The following is a 19,995-nucleotide window of genomic DNA, read 5'->3' as shown; positions in this document are numbered from 1 at the left end:
AGGTGGGTGGCGCATTTACGTTGTGGATGCCTATGGGCTCCAGTGACCACTTAACACCAGGTGGGCTGTGAGCTCGTCCACCCATCTAAGCAATAAATAAATAAAAACATGGAATATTGTAAAAAGAAAACAATTTTTAATTATACCGTAATAAGGATCTCAATAAACAATCTTTAGCAATTTTATTTGTTTACCCTCAAATTTTGTTGTTTCAAATACAATTCCTATTAATAAAATTTCAAGGTACAATGAAACAGCTCAATAGAACGGCCTTATAAATGACACTGAGTCAAATCGACGAAACTTCCGCACTTGACCGAATCACAAAATATAAGAGAGACGAACCATTTCCGCATTCTCTTTTTTAGTTAGCGACAAACTACCCGCACATGCAAAAAAGAAATCCAAAGTTATTACTTCTGACGTTTCGAATACTATCCAGTTTTCTAGTCGACAGTTATTCATATCAATTTCGGAAATGAGATCTGAACACGCCGTAGAACGTAAATATTTATGATTTAGCATGTTACATGACTTTGATCCCTCATAGTTAATCCTTGTTCACGCTACGCATTGTGTTAAATAAATATATTTTATTTTTATTGGCCGTGTAAGCAGACGAGCATAGAAGAGTGACAAGAAAAGACAAGATAAGGAATGAGTATATCAGAGGAAGTGTGAAAGTAGCCCCGGTGATTGACAAATTAAAGAGCAGACGCTAGCGTGGTATGGACATGTGATGCGTAGAGAGGAGATGCACGTGACTAGGAGATGTATGGAAATGGTAGTACAAGGTAGAGGGGGAAGAGGTCGACCGAAGAAAACATTGATGGAGTGTGTGAATGACGATATGAGAAAGGAAGCGTGAGTGTTGAGATGACGGCTGATAGAAGAAAATGCAATAGAAAAATTTGCTGTGCCGATCCCATCTAGTGCTATAAGGTGGATACAAAGAATAAGACGAAGAGTCACACAAGCATACAGCCCACCTGGTGGTGAGTGGTTACCATCGCCCATGGACGTCAACAATGCGAGGGGCAGAGCCAAGCGCTGCCTACCGATATATAGAACTGCAGTATCCAATACGAAATTTAAAGCATTTTGCATTGCTTTGGTGCAGGTTACCCGGTAGTAAACGATCCCCTGTACAACCACCCTGTGTTCGGTCCACTGCGCGGTAAGGGCGGCGACACCGGCGGCAAAACTGACGAGCAACTAGTCCGGGATCTGATCGCCATCCACAACGCCGAGAACTGGCTCGGTGTTGATGCTGCTGATGACGATTTGCTGTTCTCAAAGCCGGCGCCTGATGATAAAGGTATTTGTGATATCGGTTATACATACATGAGCTATCCGAGAAACTTCCTTGTGCGTACCTTAATTTGGTATATTAAATTTTCGTTAAATTTAATTATCGATTAGGCCGATTGAAGTTAGCTTATCATGCATGTGTAAGGTGCAATGTATCGAGCCATTATGAAGTCAGACAGTCGCACATAGCTCGTCAACCTTTACAGTCGATTTCTATATTGTATAAGAACCTCGTAAATCAATGCTCAGCAATTTTAGCGTATCGAATAATAAATAAATAAATAAATAAATAGCGCATATGAGGCCTATAAAATCAAAGGCAGCTAAATCCAAGTCTGTCAAATATTCAGGTAAACTACAAAATCGGCCCTAAACACGTCATTACGGATCCTCCCGATCCATCGAAGTACCGCTTGCTAGGGCCAGTGTTAGCAACACTCCCGGTTTGAGAAACTGAAATAACTTTGTTCGGATAGCTACGATATTCTTTATTTTAAAGCAGATTTATAAAGAATGAGAATATTGTTAATAATCTGAATTTTAAATGATAAAACTTCGTTTAATAGTACTTAGTACAGAGTAAAAATGAAATTTTTGAACTGAATTTGTTAGAGATTTAGCTGCATTTGTTATAACATGAAAACACTAAAGCGTGTCCAACTAACTAAACAAGATAGCGCCATTGTTAATCCATTTTACGACATTAAGGCGTTTGGCTGCCTTTGATTTTATAGGCCTCATATCTTAACTAGCCTTTGTCTGAATTTACTCTGACATACAAAATAATAATTAGCATAAAACAACAATACGCTAAATCGAATAAAATCGATACGCTATTAAATTGTCCAATTTTGAATTTTTTTTATGAATCTCTTGCAGCATATAGAAATGTAATTTTAGACTTTTTTGCAAGATCAATACGACCGGTATTTATTAGTATAAGATTGTTTTTTGTTTATTTATTGTTGTATCTTGTTACCTTCTTGTTACTTCCTGTTAACTTCAATTTATTAATGTATTTTAGTAAATATTCAATTTATTATTTCTCTGTTCACCTTCTACTCATGTGCAATGACAATGGTAGAAACTAGCTTAGTTTTTGTTTACCTGTTATTAATATACTCTATGGATTTTAGGTTTCCCAAATAAATAATAAATATATAAAAAAATATTTTCGTCTACTTTGTATAGGTATTTTTTTAATCTCATTAATTTTGTCACTGAAAGATATTCCGATATAAATTTCTTGGCTGTGCTCACAAAAATTCCTATATCCTCGCATACCTCATGATATTATTATCAAATAAATTCTTATGGAGAAACTCCGGCGGGAGTTTTAGAGCCCCGTAGTAGTATTGTCATCTTTGACACGTTTAGTAAAATCATGTAGGTACTAATTGAGTAAGTTGCACCAACAAAATGAATACGATTTAATAATTAAATTACCATACACAAGACAAGGTCAACACAGTTCACAATCAACAGTACAAATAGGTAATTGTTTTTAAGTTTATTTAATAAAAAAACACGTGTGGCACTCGGTGACTGCCGCGGTAAAGCTATTGCATAGAATTTTTTATCAACTTATGAAATTATAATTAGACAATAATAAAATAAGACCACCCTATATTTATAAACATTAACAAAAGCAAAACATTAAACTTTCCCCTTCACACTCATAAGCTAGACCGCGTGAAAGAGAGATGGGCAGACTTTTCATGATGCGCATGCAGTGCGACGTCACGCCGCGCGCTTATTCACAAACACTATACAAGCGCAACGTGTGAATGTGTTGAACGCGAGCTATATGGTAGGCGGAGTTGGGGGTGTTATGTCTTGTTTTCGTTACGGAATTTCTTGATTCGGTCGCCGCGCTCAAAGCCCACGATAAAAGCAATGCAATAGCTTGAAAAAAACTGACTTATTTAATTAATTAAACTCAACAATGTGACCACGTCGACCACGTCATTTCGTAAATTTATGTTTTTGGAGACAGTCCCCAATTAGCCAAATAAATCGTTGCACTTACAAAAAAATACATACTGTCGAACAAAGAACTCTCTCTTTTGAAGTCAGTTGAAAAACCTGAATACGCATAAATTAAAAAATTACATGTGTGCAATTCATACGTGGTAGAAGTGAAACCTTCCCAAATTAAAATACAATTATCCTAAACGTCTTAAGTATATGTAAAATTTTGTCATTAGTAAATAATTGTAAGGTAGCGCCCTTGAATGATATTTTAATTTCACGTATAATCCTAAATTAAAATTCACTACAAGAGCTTTCATACACACGTTAGTATCAAAAAATCTCACAGATGGTGCTGTATTAAATAGTATGTATATTTCTGTCTCATTCTTTGCTGGCTTCATCCTACACATTTTTGTATTTGTGTCTCTTACCTGTCGTTTTTTCCGTTGCATCCGGTTTGAAATCACAACGATTCTAAAGAAGTTTTCACTTCAAAAATGCACATCAATAAATAAGCAATTACTTACACTTCATATAGTTTTATTCAATAATAATTCAGCCTAGATAACATACATCAATCAAATCCTTGCAATCTGTCGTCTAATTGGAAAATTTAATTATGACCAAATCGTTTCGTTTTACAGTCCAAATTCCTTCTTTGAAATCACTGTGAATCTCATGAACGTTAACCAAAAACACTTAATTTATTATTTAAAACAGTTGGCGAAGACGACTGCGACACAGGACCCGCTTCCAGGGAGTCTTCACCGAGATTAGATTCGCCAGCGCCCGGAGTGACAGCCTCTACCGTCATGACTCGTGTGTATACATTAACATTAATGCAATTATACATTAATACGCTCAATACATTCGCTCTTAACACTTTCGGCCAATTTACTTAAACTTACGGGACTAATAAAAATAAATAAAATTTTTTTTGAAGCGTAACGCAATGTACAGCAAAATGATTTTTTACTTGAGATAGCAATGTACAGCATAAAATAGGTTTTTAATTCGCAATGTCGTGTTACAGCAACTCTAGCGAGTCCGTCGAGCGGCGCTGAGGCCCCGGCGGAGGAGTCACCTCGCGCGCCACCCTCTCCCACCCCCCTCGCGACGCTCCCTATCAATGAAGACTCTAACGATGCCAAGGTCAGTGTGTTTAATTTAAGTCAGCTCACAGGGGAACCGCTTTTGAACATGGAAGGAACACGAATAGTTTTGAAGTGAAACTTCTAATGCGACTTCTAACAAAGTTGCGTTAAACGCTTAACGCTACCTTGGAATAGAAAGAGACAGAGCGAGAGTAAATGCGTGGCGCTCGAACGCACGCGCGTAGTATAATATTATACCTGTTACAGGCCAGCGCGAACGCTGGCAAAGCATTTAAAATAATATACATATTTATTTTTCTATCTATAATTTAACATATATATAATATAAATGTAGAAGATGTCGCATCTCTTATACACAGCATTTCCTATTACAAGAGCAATCTTATTTAAGGATTAAAAATGAAGAAAACCATAATACTACACATCGCAAAAGAAGTTTCACTTCATTCACGTGCACCAAATTGCACGCGCACCGTTTTTTTACAATAATACAAAATAATACAATCAAAAATCAACAGGCACTGGAGAATGTCTCGACCAATTCGACTAGTTCCTTTTTATTTTGTTCATAATTTACTTGAAAAGATTTACACTAACGAAAATTTTAGAAAAAGTCAACAGTTTTGGAGTGTGTTTATGGAAAAAGTTAATTGAAATTTTGATATTACGTAATGTTCAAGTCATTACGTAATATCAAAATTTCAATTAACTTTTTATAAGGCAAAGCTTGAGAGTTCTACTATGAATATTAATTGATAGGACAAATACTATCGGGTCAGCTGGTGGGAAATGATATATATTTGCTATATCAACGTAAAATTCAGTTCAGCTTAAATAGATCTGGAGAGCGCAGTCTAAAGCTTACTAATAAATACGAAGCTAAAAATCGTAATTAATTTTTTTTTTTTATCATTACGTATGATGCCATTACATTGCTGTTTAGCTCTATGCAAAAATATTGTCAATATTAGTTTAATTTTAATAGGTGATTTAAAAGTAAATTCATAGATTTGTTGAATCTCTATATCGGGCAAGGATTAATTAAAAGACATAAGATAATTAAAAGACACGTGTTTAGTTAAGTGAATAACGTATATTGGGATTACAATCTAACGTGCTATTGACAGCTCGACAATGTCGAGGCTGCCGTAGCATCACTGCAATATAATTATCACTAACACATATATATATTATTAGTTGCTATGGGGATATTTGTGGTCCCTACAGATTTAATAATGGTCTTGGTGTGTTCAACAAAACTGATTTAAATTTACAAGAAAAATTATAATCTTGTTAAAGTGAAACTTTTATTACATCGTCTCAAACTTTTTCGTCTGTGTGTTGCATGTCGCGTGACAATCGGCCGCGGAGTAGGGATAAAGTGAAAGGCGCTCGTCAGAGTAGCCAAGGCCAATACGGCGGCGCCTATCGTTCGCAGCAGCTGACCGTGTAGTGTATAGACTAATACTACATTAGTTACATTTTTATGTTATTACATACATTTTTGCCAGTGCTCCACGCTATTTTGTTTGTTTTGTCAGTGTTTAATGTAAAGTTTCACTTTTACCGTGGTTTCATAAAGCCACACAATCCTTTTTGATGTCTATGTACTCCGGTAAACACATAAGCCAAGTGAGCCGTAAACTCGTCCATCTAACTGACCAATAAGAAAAGAGTACTACTAAACATCGGCGTGCTTTGTAACAGTCAGACAAGGTGACGGTGGCGACGCAGACGGGCTGCGCGGAGACCGCAACGAGCGCGGCGGGCGCGGCTGAGGTCATCGACCCGCACTGCTACGAGTGCCGCGTGCGGTACCGCGACCCGCGCCCGCGCGACCTCGTCATGTACCTACACGCCTGGAAGTACAAGGTACCCGCATTTATTGTTTATTAATATTGTTGTAGTATGTATTATTTAATAAATTAATAATGTTGTAACCTAGATTCTCTCAACTATAATGGGCTCTCGGTAAAATACCGACCACATCTCGTCTCATTCCCATCAAAATCTCGAACATCGCATCGTAGACATAATTAACACAGTTATTACATTATTCAGGAAAATATATCTAGGTAATCTAAAAAGGTAATTTCCATCGTCTCCTTAGTTCCTTTAAGTCGTCGTGGCCTAAAGGATAAGACGTCCGGTGCATTCGTATAAAGCGATGCAACGGTGTTCGAATCCCACAGGCGGGTACCAATTTTTCTAATGAAATACGTACTTAACAATTATTCACGATTGACTTCCACTGTGAAGGAATGATGTGTAATAAAAATCAAACCCGCTAAAATTATAATTTGCATAATTACTGGTGGGAAGACCTCTTGCGAATCTGCACGGGTAGGTACCACCACCCTGCCTATTTCTGCCGTGAATCAGTAATGCGTTTCGGTTTGAAGGGTGGAACAGCCGTTATAACTATACTAAGACCTTTGAACTTATATCTCAAGGTTGGTGGCGCAATTACGTTGTAGATGTCTATGGGCTCCAGTAACCACTTAACACCAGGTGGGCTGTGAGCTCGTCCACCCATCTAAGCAATAAAAAAAACTACTGTATCATAGAGTCGATGTTCGATTTTAGTTCGGAGTCGGAATCATCTAGGTTTAATATTTGCTGTTGTTTTTTTTTCGTACCTATGCTGATAGCCTTGAGAGGCTATTTCAGCTTCACCCTAACGTTTGTAGGTGTAGGTGAGCTCACGGGGCTCAAACCGGAGAGTTGCTAACACTGACCCTACCAAGAGCAGTGCTTCGCAGAATCTACCACCGGATCGGAAACGCGACCCACTGAGAAGATCCGGCGAGAAACTCAGTGGGCTGTGTCTATGGGTTAAAATTGTTGTTACCGCTTATAAATATATATGGCATGTTTATATGAGACTTTATTTGGAATCCCGTCGCCAGGGCCCGGGCTGGGAATACGAGACGGAGCTGCCGCAGTGGGCGAGCCTAGACTGGGACGAGCCAGAGAACTCATAGTCCCGCGCCGCGACGCCGCCCCCTCCACATCTCTAGACCATTCAAATGAACTTCAAGACCAAATTGTAAACATTATAATTATAGGACTTCCGTATGTAGTAGCTTATATATAGATATTGATGGTGAATTATTATTAACAATTAAGATTTTTTGTTTGTTTGTTAAAAACATTGTATCTGATCGTGTTGAAGTTTAAATAAAAAAAAAAGGTCGATAATCTAAACTCACAGGTGTCATTTCAGTATTCCGCTGAGTTATATTGAAAAGTGAGGTTTTTAGTGTAAGAAAAAAACACATTTTCACTGATGCCTTTGTTTGAAAAACATTTTTGTGTTAAAATTGTTTTTTTTATGTATAACATATGTTACGACTCGCAACTTGTTGGAGATCGGGTATTAGAGAAATCTAATCTTACAATTTCGATTTTGTAACGTCGTCTCTGTCGCACAACGGAAAATCTCTCGTGCGCGACAGAGATGAAGCTCTACAGATCTGGAATTTTCGACTTTGGTTGCAGCCGAAAACTTCTTAAACTAATATTTGGATTGGATTTCAGTTCCTATTGGCTTAGAATAATTCTCAGCTCGTTTCGAAACATAATTATTATACGGAGGGGTAAAATTTAGCGTGTTTTTTTTTAATGGTCAATACTATTAAAAATATATCGATCATTCTACTGAGGCAGGGTTATTATTGGTATCACACGTCAAATTAAAGTTAAAAGGTTTTGAGATTTCTCACGATTAGCTATTCAGAGTCAAAGTAAATTCGATATATATATATATAATAACCGCTTTAGTTTGTGCTGTGATTAATACACGTGTATTTTATTACCAAAAATCAAATAAAAACAATGCGAAATTACTAATTTGTATAGGACGCTAAATCTGGGAAAAATTAGGGTGTCCATGATAATATGCGGAACATAATTTAAAAGTGCGATTTTAAAATAAATTATTATTGAGAAAAAAAAACAATTCTAAATTCTGAATTCTCATTTCGAACATATTACCTTACTTACTTACTTACATATTGTCTCTGAATAATTTTTTCAAAGTAAATGTTAAAATTGAAAATACTTTTTTTCTTCTTTACATACATATTATTATGTAATCGTTATGTCGATACTGTCTCCCAATTAAGTCAATTCTCGATCAACAAAAGATCGATGTTTAAGAATAGACATTTTCGCTAATTTCTATCAATAAATCTTATTAATTATTGTAATAGTAATGATAATTTGCTTCAATCACCGTATAATAATATCTTTACTGTCCTCCCGAACTTCTAATCCTAATCATTAGAGCACGTCCTTATGTTTCAGTTACTGAAATATCGATAAGTCGAAATTCGATAATTAATTTAAAATATATTTTCTCCCTTTTAACATTTTTATTGGACGGCTTGTGACCGCGTTATTCAACTTAATTGAGTTTCCGATATTTCAGCGCCATATTTTCTCGTGAACAAGTAGAGCCATTAACGAACACATTACGGTTTTCTAAAATACGTATATGTAGTTATTAGTTGAATTATATTCGAATTTTATACCATAACTATTCGCAGTATTGCAGGAAAACGATCTATTAGATTTGATTATTTTTATTTTATAGTGTAACTGATGCGTGTTTTTGAAAAGAATTACAGAATGAGAAGACCCATTCTTGCTTAGAGTACATCTAATTTCGTATCGAATTAAAGAATACATATGTATGTTACCATTTACCTCCCTAAGGTCTGTCGATGTTGAAGACGATACAAAAACGATTCATCACAAGCATTGTTTTTCGATATTATTTTAGAAATTATGCGTAAAATTATGGACACCCAAGTTTTCCGCGCGTTCAATAAAGTAACAAGCGTAAAGTAATTCTGGAAAAAGATAGATGTTATAATTTGACCTTTGCTTTTTGTTTGATAGTTTATTTAAATAAATCTTTCATGTTTTATATCTGTTTTTTTTTGTCGATAATTTTGATTAGGTATTGTTATTGTTTTATATTTTTGGTAATAAAATATAGTTGGCAACACAAAAAAAACGAATGTAAAGAAATTCGAAACAACAAAATTCAAATGTACGCGAGTTTGAAACATGAAAATAGAAATTACAATAATTAGCTTCCGAAAAATCAATTAAAATAAATTTAGTTTCATGTTTACTAATCTTAACGAGATGCATTTATTTTGTTTCGATATTCACATAAAAGACACGACGAAGCGACGACTTCGTTTAACTTCTGACAATGTCAAACGCGTTAACCACGGCATTGCCAATTGTCACGAAATAATATACATAGATATATACAAATACGTTGGACTGCTGTCTGCTTAAAAAAGCTAAGTTTAAATCGTTTTTAATTCTGTCATTTGACTACAATAAGATCGCCCAAGCAGCAGAATCTAAAGACATTTTATTCTTTCTTAAGTTTTGAGTGTGTAGGATTAAGTTTTCATATAAAAATATTGTTGTTTTTTGTTATTCTTCGTTAGCTGCTAACGAGACGCCGGCACGTCGACCCTGTAAACTTTCTAGTATTAAAAACGTAAAAGACAACATGATCTGTGACAGTTTCCAAGAGCTTTCAAATTAGTTTCATAATATATTTAGTACATACATAACATTGTTATGATATTATATATATATTATATTATATAAACATATACATATTTTTCTTACTTGTAGCTTAGTGTAGTAGACAATTATTGCTTGATTAGTATCATGTTTTGTAATTGAAATGTGAATTTCGAAAAAAATCACATTTTATATAGATTGTTTGTTCTTTTCTTTCGCCGATACTATATGTCGCTGTTAGTTGTTACTATATTAATAATAAAAATAAAAATAATAATAATAATAATATTTATTAAGATTTTTGACTATTTACATGACTTTAATTGAAATGTAAAAATAACAGATGGACGTGTATAATTTACATTATACTTTTTATAGGTTCAGTCGAGATATCATCATAATTTGGGAACAAAATTACGTAATAAAAATGAAGAAGAAACAAAAAAAACATTTCAAACACCAAACCGAAATCTCTTTTACACATCCGAAAATGTTATACCTACATAATATTAAAATGAATGTTAACAAATGTTAGTTACGTGGTTTGTATAAAGTATAACAGTGGCATATCAGAACCACGGAAATTCTTTGGTCGGGTTCGATGCGATTTCGTACATTACGGTGAAAGAATGTTGTATTTTTATATAGTTAGTAAGGTAATTGTTCGTAACGTGTGTCAGAATGTGTCCTACCTGATAGTGAGCGCGAGTCACAGCTCTCCTTGAAACGCTGGCCGAATCTATGAGGTTCAATAGAGAAGAACAATCTTAAGTTCCACACGTAAGGTATGTTAGTCTGGCGTAAATAAAATTATATTTAAACGCGCGAAACGTTTTGTCTGTTTGTGTTCATTGATAAATAAAGGGAATCAAAGCGATTTTACAAACAAAAAAACGTGTGGCACTCGGGAACTGCCGCGGTAAAGCTATCGCATAGCATTTTTTATCAACTTATGCAATTATAATTAGACAATGATAATTTAATATTAAAACAATAATAAAACAAGACCACGCTATATTAATAAAACATTAATAAAAGCAAAACCTTAACTGTCCCCTTCACACTCATAAGCTAGACCGCGCGAGAGAGAGATGAGCAGACTTTTCATGATGCGCATACAGTGCGACGTCACGCCACGCGCTTATTCACAAACACTACACAAGCGCAACGTGTGAATGTGTTGAACATGAGCTACATAGTAGGCGGAGTGAGGGGTGTAAGGTTTTTTTCGTTACGGAATTTCATGATTCGGTCGCCGCGCTCAAGGCCCGAGATAAAATCTATGCAATAGCTTAAAAAATGTGAAGTCTGAGGAGTAAGGTCACTTCGACGCTGAGCCAAAAGTTAAAGAACATATTTATCGCCTTAATTCCTTTTATTGTATAGAATATTCAATTTTCGTATGCTTTTTTTTGTGTTTCAAATACGGCGACCGTCGCCTCCAATTGATAACGATAGCTTTGACAGATAGCAATTTTGAATAGGCGATTACAGTACCGTTTTATAATAACTGACTATTCAACTTCTTCTTGCATTTTCATTAATTCCATTAGATCCAAATATATAATGATTAATGTCTAAATAAAACAAAATGGCCGCCGTACATCGCCCTATCAAAATTCATTTATGTATAAGATTGAAAAAAAAAGATCATGTGCCTTCACAGAACGTAAAATGATGGAGAAATTGAATAACGATTGAAATGTTGAGATTTCGTTACATTTAAAATTTGTTAAAATGTTTGTAAAGTTAGGTAGTGATTGTCTGACGGAGCTTTGTAATGGTAAGCGGGGTTAGAGAAGCATTTCTATAGTTTTACCGTTCATACATGTAATGATTATTTATTATACATATAATATTTTTGGAAATATGAAGTGAAAAATTACCGTCTACCCGAACTTTAATAATAAATTGTAGTCAAGAACCAAGGATTTTCGAATTTATACGTTATCTATTTATTGTATGACACACAAAAAATAATTAAAACAAAATATAAACACAAGGAATAAAATGTGATTATTTTATTACAGACATTTGAAGGTTGTAGCAAGTCAAATAAGATACGAGTTTTCTCCGGTTTTCGTGAAATATAATTAAAGGTGGAATTGATAAAGATGGATTTAATCTCGCTTTTTTTACTGCCGACCACTGTCGTCTGTTTTTTTGTTCCCCTAGTCTAAGAGGCCGGTAGTCTAAGAGGCTATTCCAGCTCCGCCCGGGCGGATAGGTGAGCTCACGGGCTCAACCTGAGAGAATTTAATTCGCTAAATCTAACACCGGATCGGAATCGCGACCCACAGAGAACATCCGGCGAAAAACTCAGTGGGCTTATCGTTCGTGAAAAAACTCTGACGTATTGATAACATTAAAACACAGATCATCCCAACACAGATTATCTGTGCATTAAAATTAATATATGGACAATAAAAACACGAGATTAAACCATAATAGTTATCTTAATTAAGATATTAGTTGTTCGGAATCATATAATAGAAAAAAACAAATGTCATTTTACAATAATATATCTACAAAAACATATATTTTAAATTTTTCTAACCTCGCTCCACAGAGCTCTAATTAGGCAAACAATGACAAGTCGCTTTTAAAAAAAAATGCATTGTTTTTTAAAGTAAAAATTGTTTTTGTTTTTTTTTATACTAATAAGTGTTCGGATTGTGAATACCGTATTTTAGTGCCATAAATGGCTTGTTTTTATTGCTTCAAGGCCTGTATTGATGACGCGCGACTGCTGAAATAAAATGTAACAAGGGACCGGCTCCAAATGGTAATTGTTTTTTTTTTTAAATCAGTTTTCTAGGCGAAGGAATCAAAGATAAACGTCACCAATATCACCGTTGTTACTGCGTTGGCATCGGCGGTGATAGCTGTCTTTGAGTGCTAACTCTTCTGTCAGAGTTAGACAAGAAAAGTAACCATGATTTAACACCAACATTAATAAAAGAATTTACATTGAGAAAGTCGTGATTCCTAACAAGTCGCGTGCGCTTATGTCACTGCGACTTTTCAGTCGCAATCGCATGACAAAATATGAATATAGGCCTTAAGCTAGAACATCAAAACATATTTTGTTTTGTTCAAATTTCGTTGTCATTTCAAAACACATATGATTTGAAATTATACGATGTAATTGTTTTATTTAATAAGGTTCTATATTATATCATATAATTAAGAATATGGTAGTGTTTCCTTCTTTAGATCCATGTTAAAATAATTCATGTTTCCACTTATATTTAATTAATGAATTAGAATAAAAATTCATCATTGGATTCTGTTTGTTTTATTTGATTTTAAGTGCGTTGGCAAAAAACTGCCTGCTTAAATGTTCACGGTTGACTTCCACGGTGAAGGAATAACATCGTGTAATAAAAGTCAAACCCGCAAAATTATAATTTGCGTAATTACTGGTGGTAGGACCTCTTGTGAGTCCGTGCGGGTAGGTATCATCACCGCGCCTATTTCTGCCGTGAAACAGTAATGCGTTTCAGTTTGAAGGACAGGGCAACCGCTGTAACTATACTGAGACCTTAGAACTGATATCTCAAGGTGGGTGGCGCATTTACGTCGTAGATGTCTATGGGCTCCAGTAGCAACTTAAGATCAGGTGGGCTGTGAGCTCGTCCACCAATCTAAGCAAAAAATTAAAAATAAAAAAAAAAGATTTTAACAGCAACTTAAAACCATATATGTAGTGAATAAATAAGGGTTCCGGATTTTGCCTTTCCAGCGCCGCGCCGTTACCCTAAAAACCCTTGAAAACCATCACGAATTCATAACTGACGCTGTATTTCCCGCAAATAAACTGTTCGAACGTTTGATGTAAACGAAAACGGTAAAAATCGAACACGTCAGAGGGAAAACATTATCTCGGATACTGCTTGAATACTTAGTGACTACACATAAATCGATAAAATGCTTACAGTAAAATGAATCTTATTGATTCTACACACATTATGTGATTTTTTTATTGCTTAGATGGGTGGACGAGCTCACAGCCCACCTGGTGTGAAGTGGTTACTGGAGCCCATAGACATCCACAACGTAAATGCGCCACCCACCTTGAGATATAAGTTCTAAGGTCTCAAGTATGTTACAACGGCTGCCCCACCCTTCAAACCGAAACGCATTACTGCTTCACGGCAGAAATAGGCAGGGTGGTGGTACCCACCCGCGCGGACTCACAAGAGGTCCTACCACCAGTAAGAATTAAGTGAATTTCAGGTGATAAGGTTTTTTCTACTATCAAACATTCACCTGTCATTTATTTGATGGCAGTTTTACATACAGCCCACCTTAGTAAGTGGACTTCAGCAATTCTAGAAGCACAGCATCTGCCATAATATAAAATGAAATGAATAAGTAGTGAACACACAATAATTTAAACATTTACACCAAATAACCCAGACATGTACATGCCAACAAAATGCTTTAATGCAGCCTTATATTGTTTACAAGAATGGATAGTCTTTGCTAGAGTGGCTTGTGCATTTCGACTTTTCCACATTCTAGCTGTCGAGTATCATATACCAACATACAATCACTACTACCACTAAGTTACAATAACATAGGACTTAATGTATTATTATAATCTGTGACAAGATCTAGGTAATCTGAGACATAGACATTTCCAGACGTTTGACAGTTGAATAAATGTCACATTTACACAAAAAATCAACTTATACAATTTCGTTATAATCTGGGCATCAGTAACAACGGTAACGTCATATCGGATCTTCTTTTGCAAAAATTACTTTTATATTTTTCCTGTGTAGTTTTATCTGATTTTCTTGTGTTAATCGAATGTAAATTACTTTACATAAAAGCTAGTTGACATTTTAAACATTTAAACTCAATAACTGTACGCATATCCGATTTTATATCGAAATAGAAGCGCTTGTTCAATTTAAATTTCTTATAAAAATATCTTAATAATTTCTTAACGATTTGTAGTTGCTAAAAATATATCGTTTTATACAACGTAGCACATACGGGCGACGGACAAACGTATGATTTTGTTGGAAAAAAAAGCCCCATTTAACTGATTCTTAATGGCTTCGAAATACAATGCTGTGCAGAAAAATATTCCCTTTTGACATTGAGAATGAGTTGCAAAATGTCCTTCAGCGGGTAACTTGGTTGTATCTCATGAAATATGGATGCGGGACCGCTACAAGTGGCCCCCTGACAATCCAATAATATTTTACCGCTGCTTCGGAAGTGATTGTGGAATTGAACAGGTTTCTTACGAATAATGTTGTTATTAACGTAACAAATACTGAATAACTAAGGTTAAAACGTCGATTTTTTTATTGCATGAAATATTTAAGGCTTCGTCAAACAGAACGCGTAATTAGCGCGCGTCATAGCGCGGCGTTAGTTTAGCGCTCTGACGCGCGCTAAGTACGCGTTCTGTTTGACGAAGGCTTTAAGTACTGATGTAGCCGTCTGGTGTAGTAGTAAGTGACATGGTCACTACACAAGGGGGTCGCGGTTTCGAATCCCGCCAAGGGAAGATATTTGTATGATAAATATAAATTAAGTGTTCCAGGATGGATGTTTATTAAATATATGTATGTGAATAATAAAAATCTTACATTTATTTCCGTTATCTGGTACCTGTAATACAAGTTCTTTACGAACTTAGCACGGGACCAGTTAATGTTAGTAAAAAAAAATGAAGTGTTGATTTATAAATTAACTAGCCGTGCTCGCCCGCTTCGCTGGACATTTAAAATTAACATTATTATTGTCATTATTATTATTATTATTTTTTTTATTGCCCTTGTAGGCAGGCGAGCATACGGCCCACCTGATGGTGAGTGGTTACCGTTGCCCATGGACTTCAGCAATGCCAGGGGCAGAGCCAAGCCGCTGCCTACCGCTTAATACTCTCCACAAGCCTCGTTTGAAGAAGGAATTTATTATGAGGGAATCGAACATTCATATAAATATTAGCCTATACATTAAGTACATGTATTTTCTACATGGATACCAAGCTTCAAGTCAATCGGATGCATGGTTCAGTAGTTATAACGGAACATCCATAAAAACTACAGTAGATTTATTTATTAGTATAGATATACCGAGGTTTTTTTATTTAACAAAAGGCGCGTGACATTTAGAAAACAATGACAATCAGTTGAGTGTTAAAATTTAATTTGTTGTTTGTTGATTCTGTTAATTTTATGACGATGAATCGTTTTGTATTCGACTAATTGGTAATTTTAATTAAGAGTGGGTAACACCGAACGGAATTGCGTTTGTCATGGCCGGCAAACTTCAACTTGTTCATTGACTTCAATTATACCTTTTTTAATTTCTTAGATGGGTGGACGAGCTCACAGCCCACCTGGTGTTAAGTGGTTACTTGAGCCCATAAACATTTACAATGTAATTGCGTCACCCACCTTGAGATATAAGTTCTAAGGTCTTAGTATTAGGCCGTTTTCCAATTACAGCACAAGAACGCATTATGCGGCATAATGCTCAACTAAGCTTCAGCATAATTCGGCATGTGCGTCACTGAGTCGCATTATGCTCTTTAATTAACCATTACTTAATGGTAGTTTTCCAATAACAGAGCGTTTATGCGCTCTTGTGCTGTAATTGGAAAACGGCCATAGTTACATACAGTATACAAGTTGGCTGATGTTTTGATATATTTTTCTCGAAATGGCTCAGTCACTCTTTGACAGCTTAATACCTTATCAAACCATCAGTAAAACCGGATAGTACCGACGCAGGCTATGGACTAATAAGCTTCTGCAGAGCTAAGATCAAAAGCGCTGTGGTTAATTTTATTAAAATTTCGTTGTATTGCAAAAGTTTTCTTGTCAATACATTTTGTTGAAGCTTACTCTTTAACAATCATAATCTTCTAAAAAAAAAGAATTTGAATGAAAATAAAAATTTACATTGATATAATATTTTAAATGTTTTCACGACTCGATATCATAATTATAACTAATTTTACGGTCTAATCAAATCCAATTCAAATGTCGACGGATGACACGTCCATGAAAACTGTAAAGTATACTAAACATCATCATATCATTAATTATCCTGCCCTTCTCCCAGTCACCTGGGGTCGGCGCTACATGTTTTCTCCTTCCATACTCTTCTATCATATACAATACCGTCTTTACCATAAGGGCACACGGGGCCCGTGCCCAGGGCCCCCATCCTCAGGGGGCCTCGAAAGACCGACAATTTCTCTCACACGTTTATTCTCAAAACATTTTTGTCGGGCACATTACACTTTTTTCACAAATCAGTAATCAGAAGGCATTTACAAGGCATATACTATGCCTATAATAGAAGATTTTGCTCAACAGAAATCCCGAAAGAAACCGTTATCGAAATCGTAACCAAAAAACCAGCAGCATTCTAATATCATTAATGACATATTATATCATACTGTATTTGATAAATGGTCTCATACTTAGTAAAAAAATGTTATTATAATTCGCTGTTTTTACTTTCCAAAAGGGCCTCAAATTCTTGTGTGCCCAAGGGCCCCATCCTAATTTAATACGTCCCTGATCATATACCATTTCTTCGCTCACTCCCATATCGTTTTCCACGCAATCCATCCATTTCTTCTGAGGTCTACCCCTTCCTCTAGTAAAGTAAAGTAAAGTATACCAAACGTCGGAAAGAATTTAATAACATAAAATATAAATAATGTAATAACACAACATAACAATAAAAGATTATGTAGTTTTAATTACAATATGTTGTATAAAATTATGTTTTATTAAACATTTAAACTTATAATTTCTATGATTGTAATTTGTTTTGTGCATGAATAAAGGAATAAAAAGAAAAAAAAAACGTGAATAACTAATGTTATGTGTTGAAATATAATATACGTGTAGAGTCATTTACTTAATCATGTAAACGATAAATTTATTTTAGCACGTTTTAAATAAATCATAATAGACACATTTATTAATTTTTATTATTTTTATTAAGTAGTAGTTATTATGTATTATTTTATGTAGGTATAGTGGAGGAGGCATCCTTAAAGACCTGGATGAAATGTTTGATAAGGGAGATGCGAGACGAGGTTATCAGTGCAAGAAGACGCATGACAGGCCTAGATGGAAAAAAAGGTCATTTGGTACTGATCTAACATAGTGTGATTAGTACGGGAAGTTGAGGAAGATTTATGTCGATGCCTTAAGAGATGTGTTTATTTAACTTCATCTATTGTATCTCACAAGGTACTCAGTCCCTTATCAACATAACATACAAAATTTTCCCTTCGCATCATCCGAAATAAAAATTAAATACCTTAATAAACATGAAAATTATAAGCAAATAAAATAATTTTAAGTACCTACGTCGTCTCTTGTCCGCGGGCAAAAGCGAAAGCAATGTATTTGCTAACACAAATCTGACAGGAGTTAGGAAACCTTACACTGGACCATATTATTGTTAATATTTAATATTTTAAATAATGTTTTGCTAAAAAAATATATTTCGGTGGCTCCTCGATAGCCCAGCCAAACAATCAATAAAACCGAATAATATTAACGCATGCTACGCACTAATAAGTTGCCGCAGAGCTAAGATCAAAAGCTCTGTGGTTCATCTTATTAAAAACTAGCTGACCCGGCAGACTTCGTAGTGCCTCAATCGATAAATAAAAGACACATCAAGGGGACACATCAAAGGAAAAACAAAATCGTTTTTATTTTTATATAATTCCGAGCATTGTCATATTTACTATTTATTACCTTTTAAACCTTCTCTGGACTTCCACGAATAATTCAAGACCAAAATTAGCCAAATCGATCCAGCCGCTCTCGAGTTTTAGCGAGACTAACGAACAGCAATTCATTTTTATTTATAGAGATTTGTTTTATTACATGAATTTTTAAGTAGTAATTATTTAAATTTTGTATTTCCTAATAATTTTATAAGCAAATATTAATTATATAATTCACTTTTAGTTGACTAGGTACATTACTTTATATTAATGCTAATTCAATACATTACGTATATTCTGACTAACGCTCTCCTCCTGGCTGAGCCTTTGTTCGCCCACATGTCCTGGTGAAACTGGAAATAATTTAAAAAAAAATAACTAACGCAGTGGTGCATAATTTAGTGCCTCTGACTGCTTAGACAGAGGGTCGTGTGTTCGATATTTATTACGTTTAATTACATACATATATGGTTATTCGAACATTTACAAAAAGCGTTTCATTCAGTCATCATCATCAGCCTGTATCTGTCCACTGCTGGATGTAGGCCTCTCCCATAGTCCGCCACAATGAACGATCCTCCGCCTTCCGCACCCAATCCATTTTCCAGCATATCGCCGCAAGTCATCGGTGCAACGGGCAAGGGGACGCCCAACGCTGCGCTTACCGGTACGCGGTCTCCAGTCCAGAGCACGTCTGCTCCATCGGCCATCGGTTCTGCGACACGTATGTCCGGCCCATTGCCACTTCAGCTTGCTAATCTTTAGGGCTATGTCGGTTACTTTGGTTCTTTGACGAATTCCATCATTTCTGACTCGATCCATCAAAGAAACTCCGAGCATACACCTTTCCGTAGCACGCTGAGCGACTTTGAACTTACGGACCAGACCTACGGTCAATGTCATTCAAAGTGTTTCATTCAATTCACGAATAAATTCATGTCCATACGTAATTTTTACATATCGGTATGTAATCACGAGAATATTAATATAATTATAAAATTATAATTAAAAAAACAATTATTAAACAATTAGTCGCACCTATAACGAACTGGCAAGGTCGTCAAGTGAGTTAGATATTTTTACATGTAGATTAGTGACGTTTATAAACATGTTAAAGGGTTATTCTCCACGTTAATAATATGTTAAGTAGTGTCATTGTTTAATTGTATATTGTGAATAAAATTATTTCCTTACATTATAAGTTAGATTAGTTTTCGTTATCGTGTTGTTTTGTCGTATAGTTTTGAGGAACGTTGTGTACAAATTCAGCACTTTGTCTTGTTTTGTCGTGCGCACATAGCTTATGTT

General features: G+C 35.2%; 1 protein-coding gene and 1 non-coding gene across 7 annotated transcripts in view; both read left to right on the top strand.

Annotated features, from left to right (window-relative positions):
- Window positions 1-13,243, top strand: part of LOC101737404 (pseudouridylate synthase RPUSD2) — a 508,157-nt gene extending 494,914 nt beyond the window's left edge. For all 6 annotated transcript variants that reach the window (XM_062668077.1, XM_004929286.5, XM_012692954.4 and 3 more), the window contains 5 exons: window positions 1,121-1,318; window positions 4,006-4,104; window positions 4,319-4,437; window positions 6,108-6,272; window positions 7,310-13,243. In XM_062668077.1, the coding sequence (XP_062524061.1) occupies window positions 1,121-1,318; window positions 4,006-4,104; window positions 4,319-4,437; window positions 6,108-6,272; window positions 7,310-7,384 (656 nt within the window). In that variant the 3' untranslated portion in view covers window positions 7,385-13,243. The remainder of the gene's footprint in view (window positions 1-1,120; window positions 1,319-4,005; window positions 4,105-4,318; window positions 4,438-6,107; window positions 6,273-7,309) is intronic.
- A 1,650-nt stretch (window positions 13,244-14,893) lies between these two features.
- Window positions 14,894-14,995, top strand: Mir3429 (microRNA mir-3429). Its single transcript, NR_107708.1, has one exon. It is a non-coding gene; the product is annotated as a microRNA mir-3429 (primary transcript).
- Window positions 14,996-19,995: the final 5,000 nt, after the last annotated feature.

This window comes from Bombyx mori, chromosome 4 (genome assembly GCF_030269925.1).
Source record: "Bombyx mori chromosome 4, ASM3026992v2".
Classification (NCBI taxonomy): Eukaryota; Metazoa; Arthropoda; class Insecta; order Lepidoptera; family Bombycidae; genus Bombyx; species Bombyx mori.
Note: the sequence above shows the minus strand (reverse complement) of the source record. Positions and strands in the feature narration are given on the sequence as shown.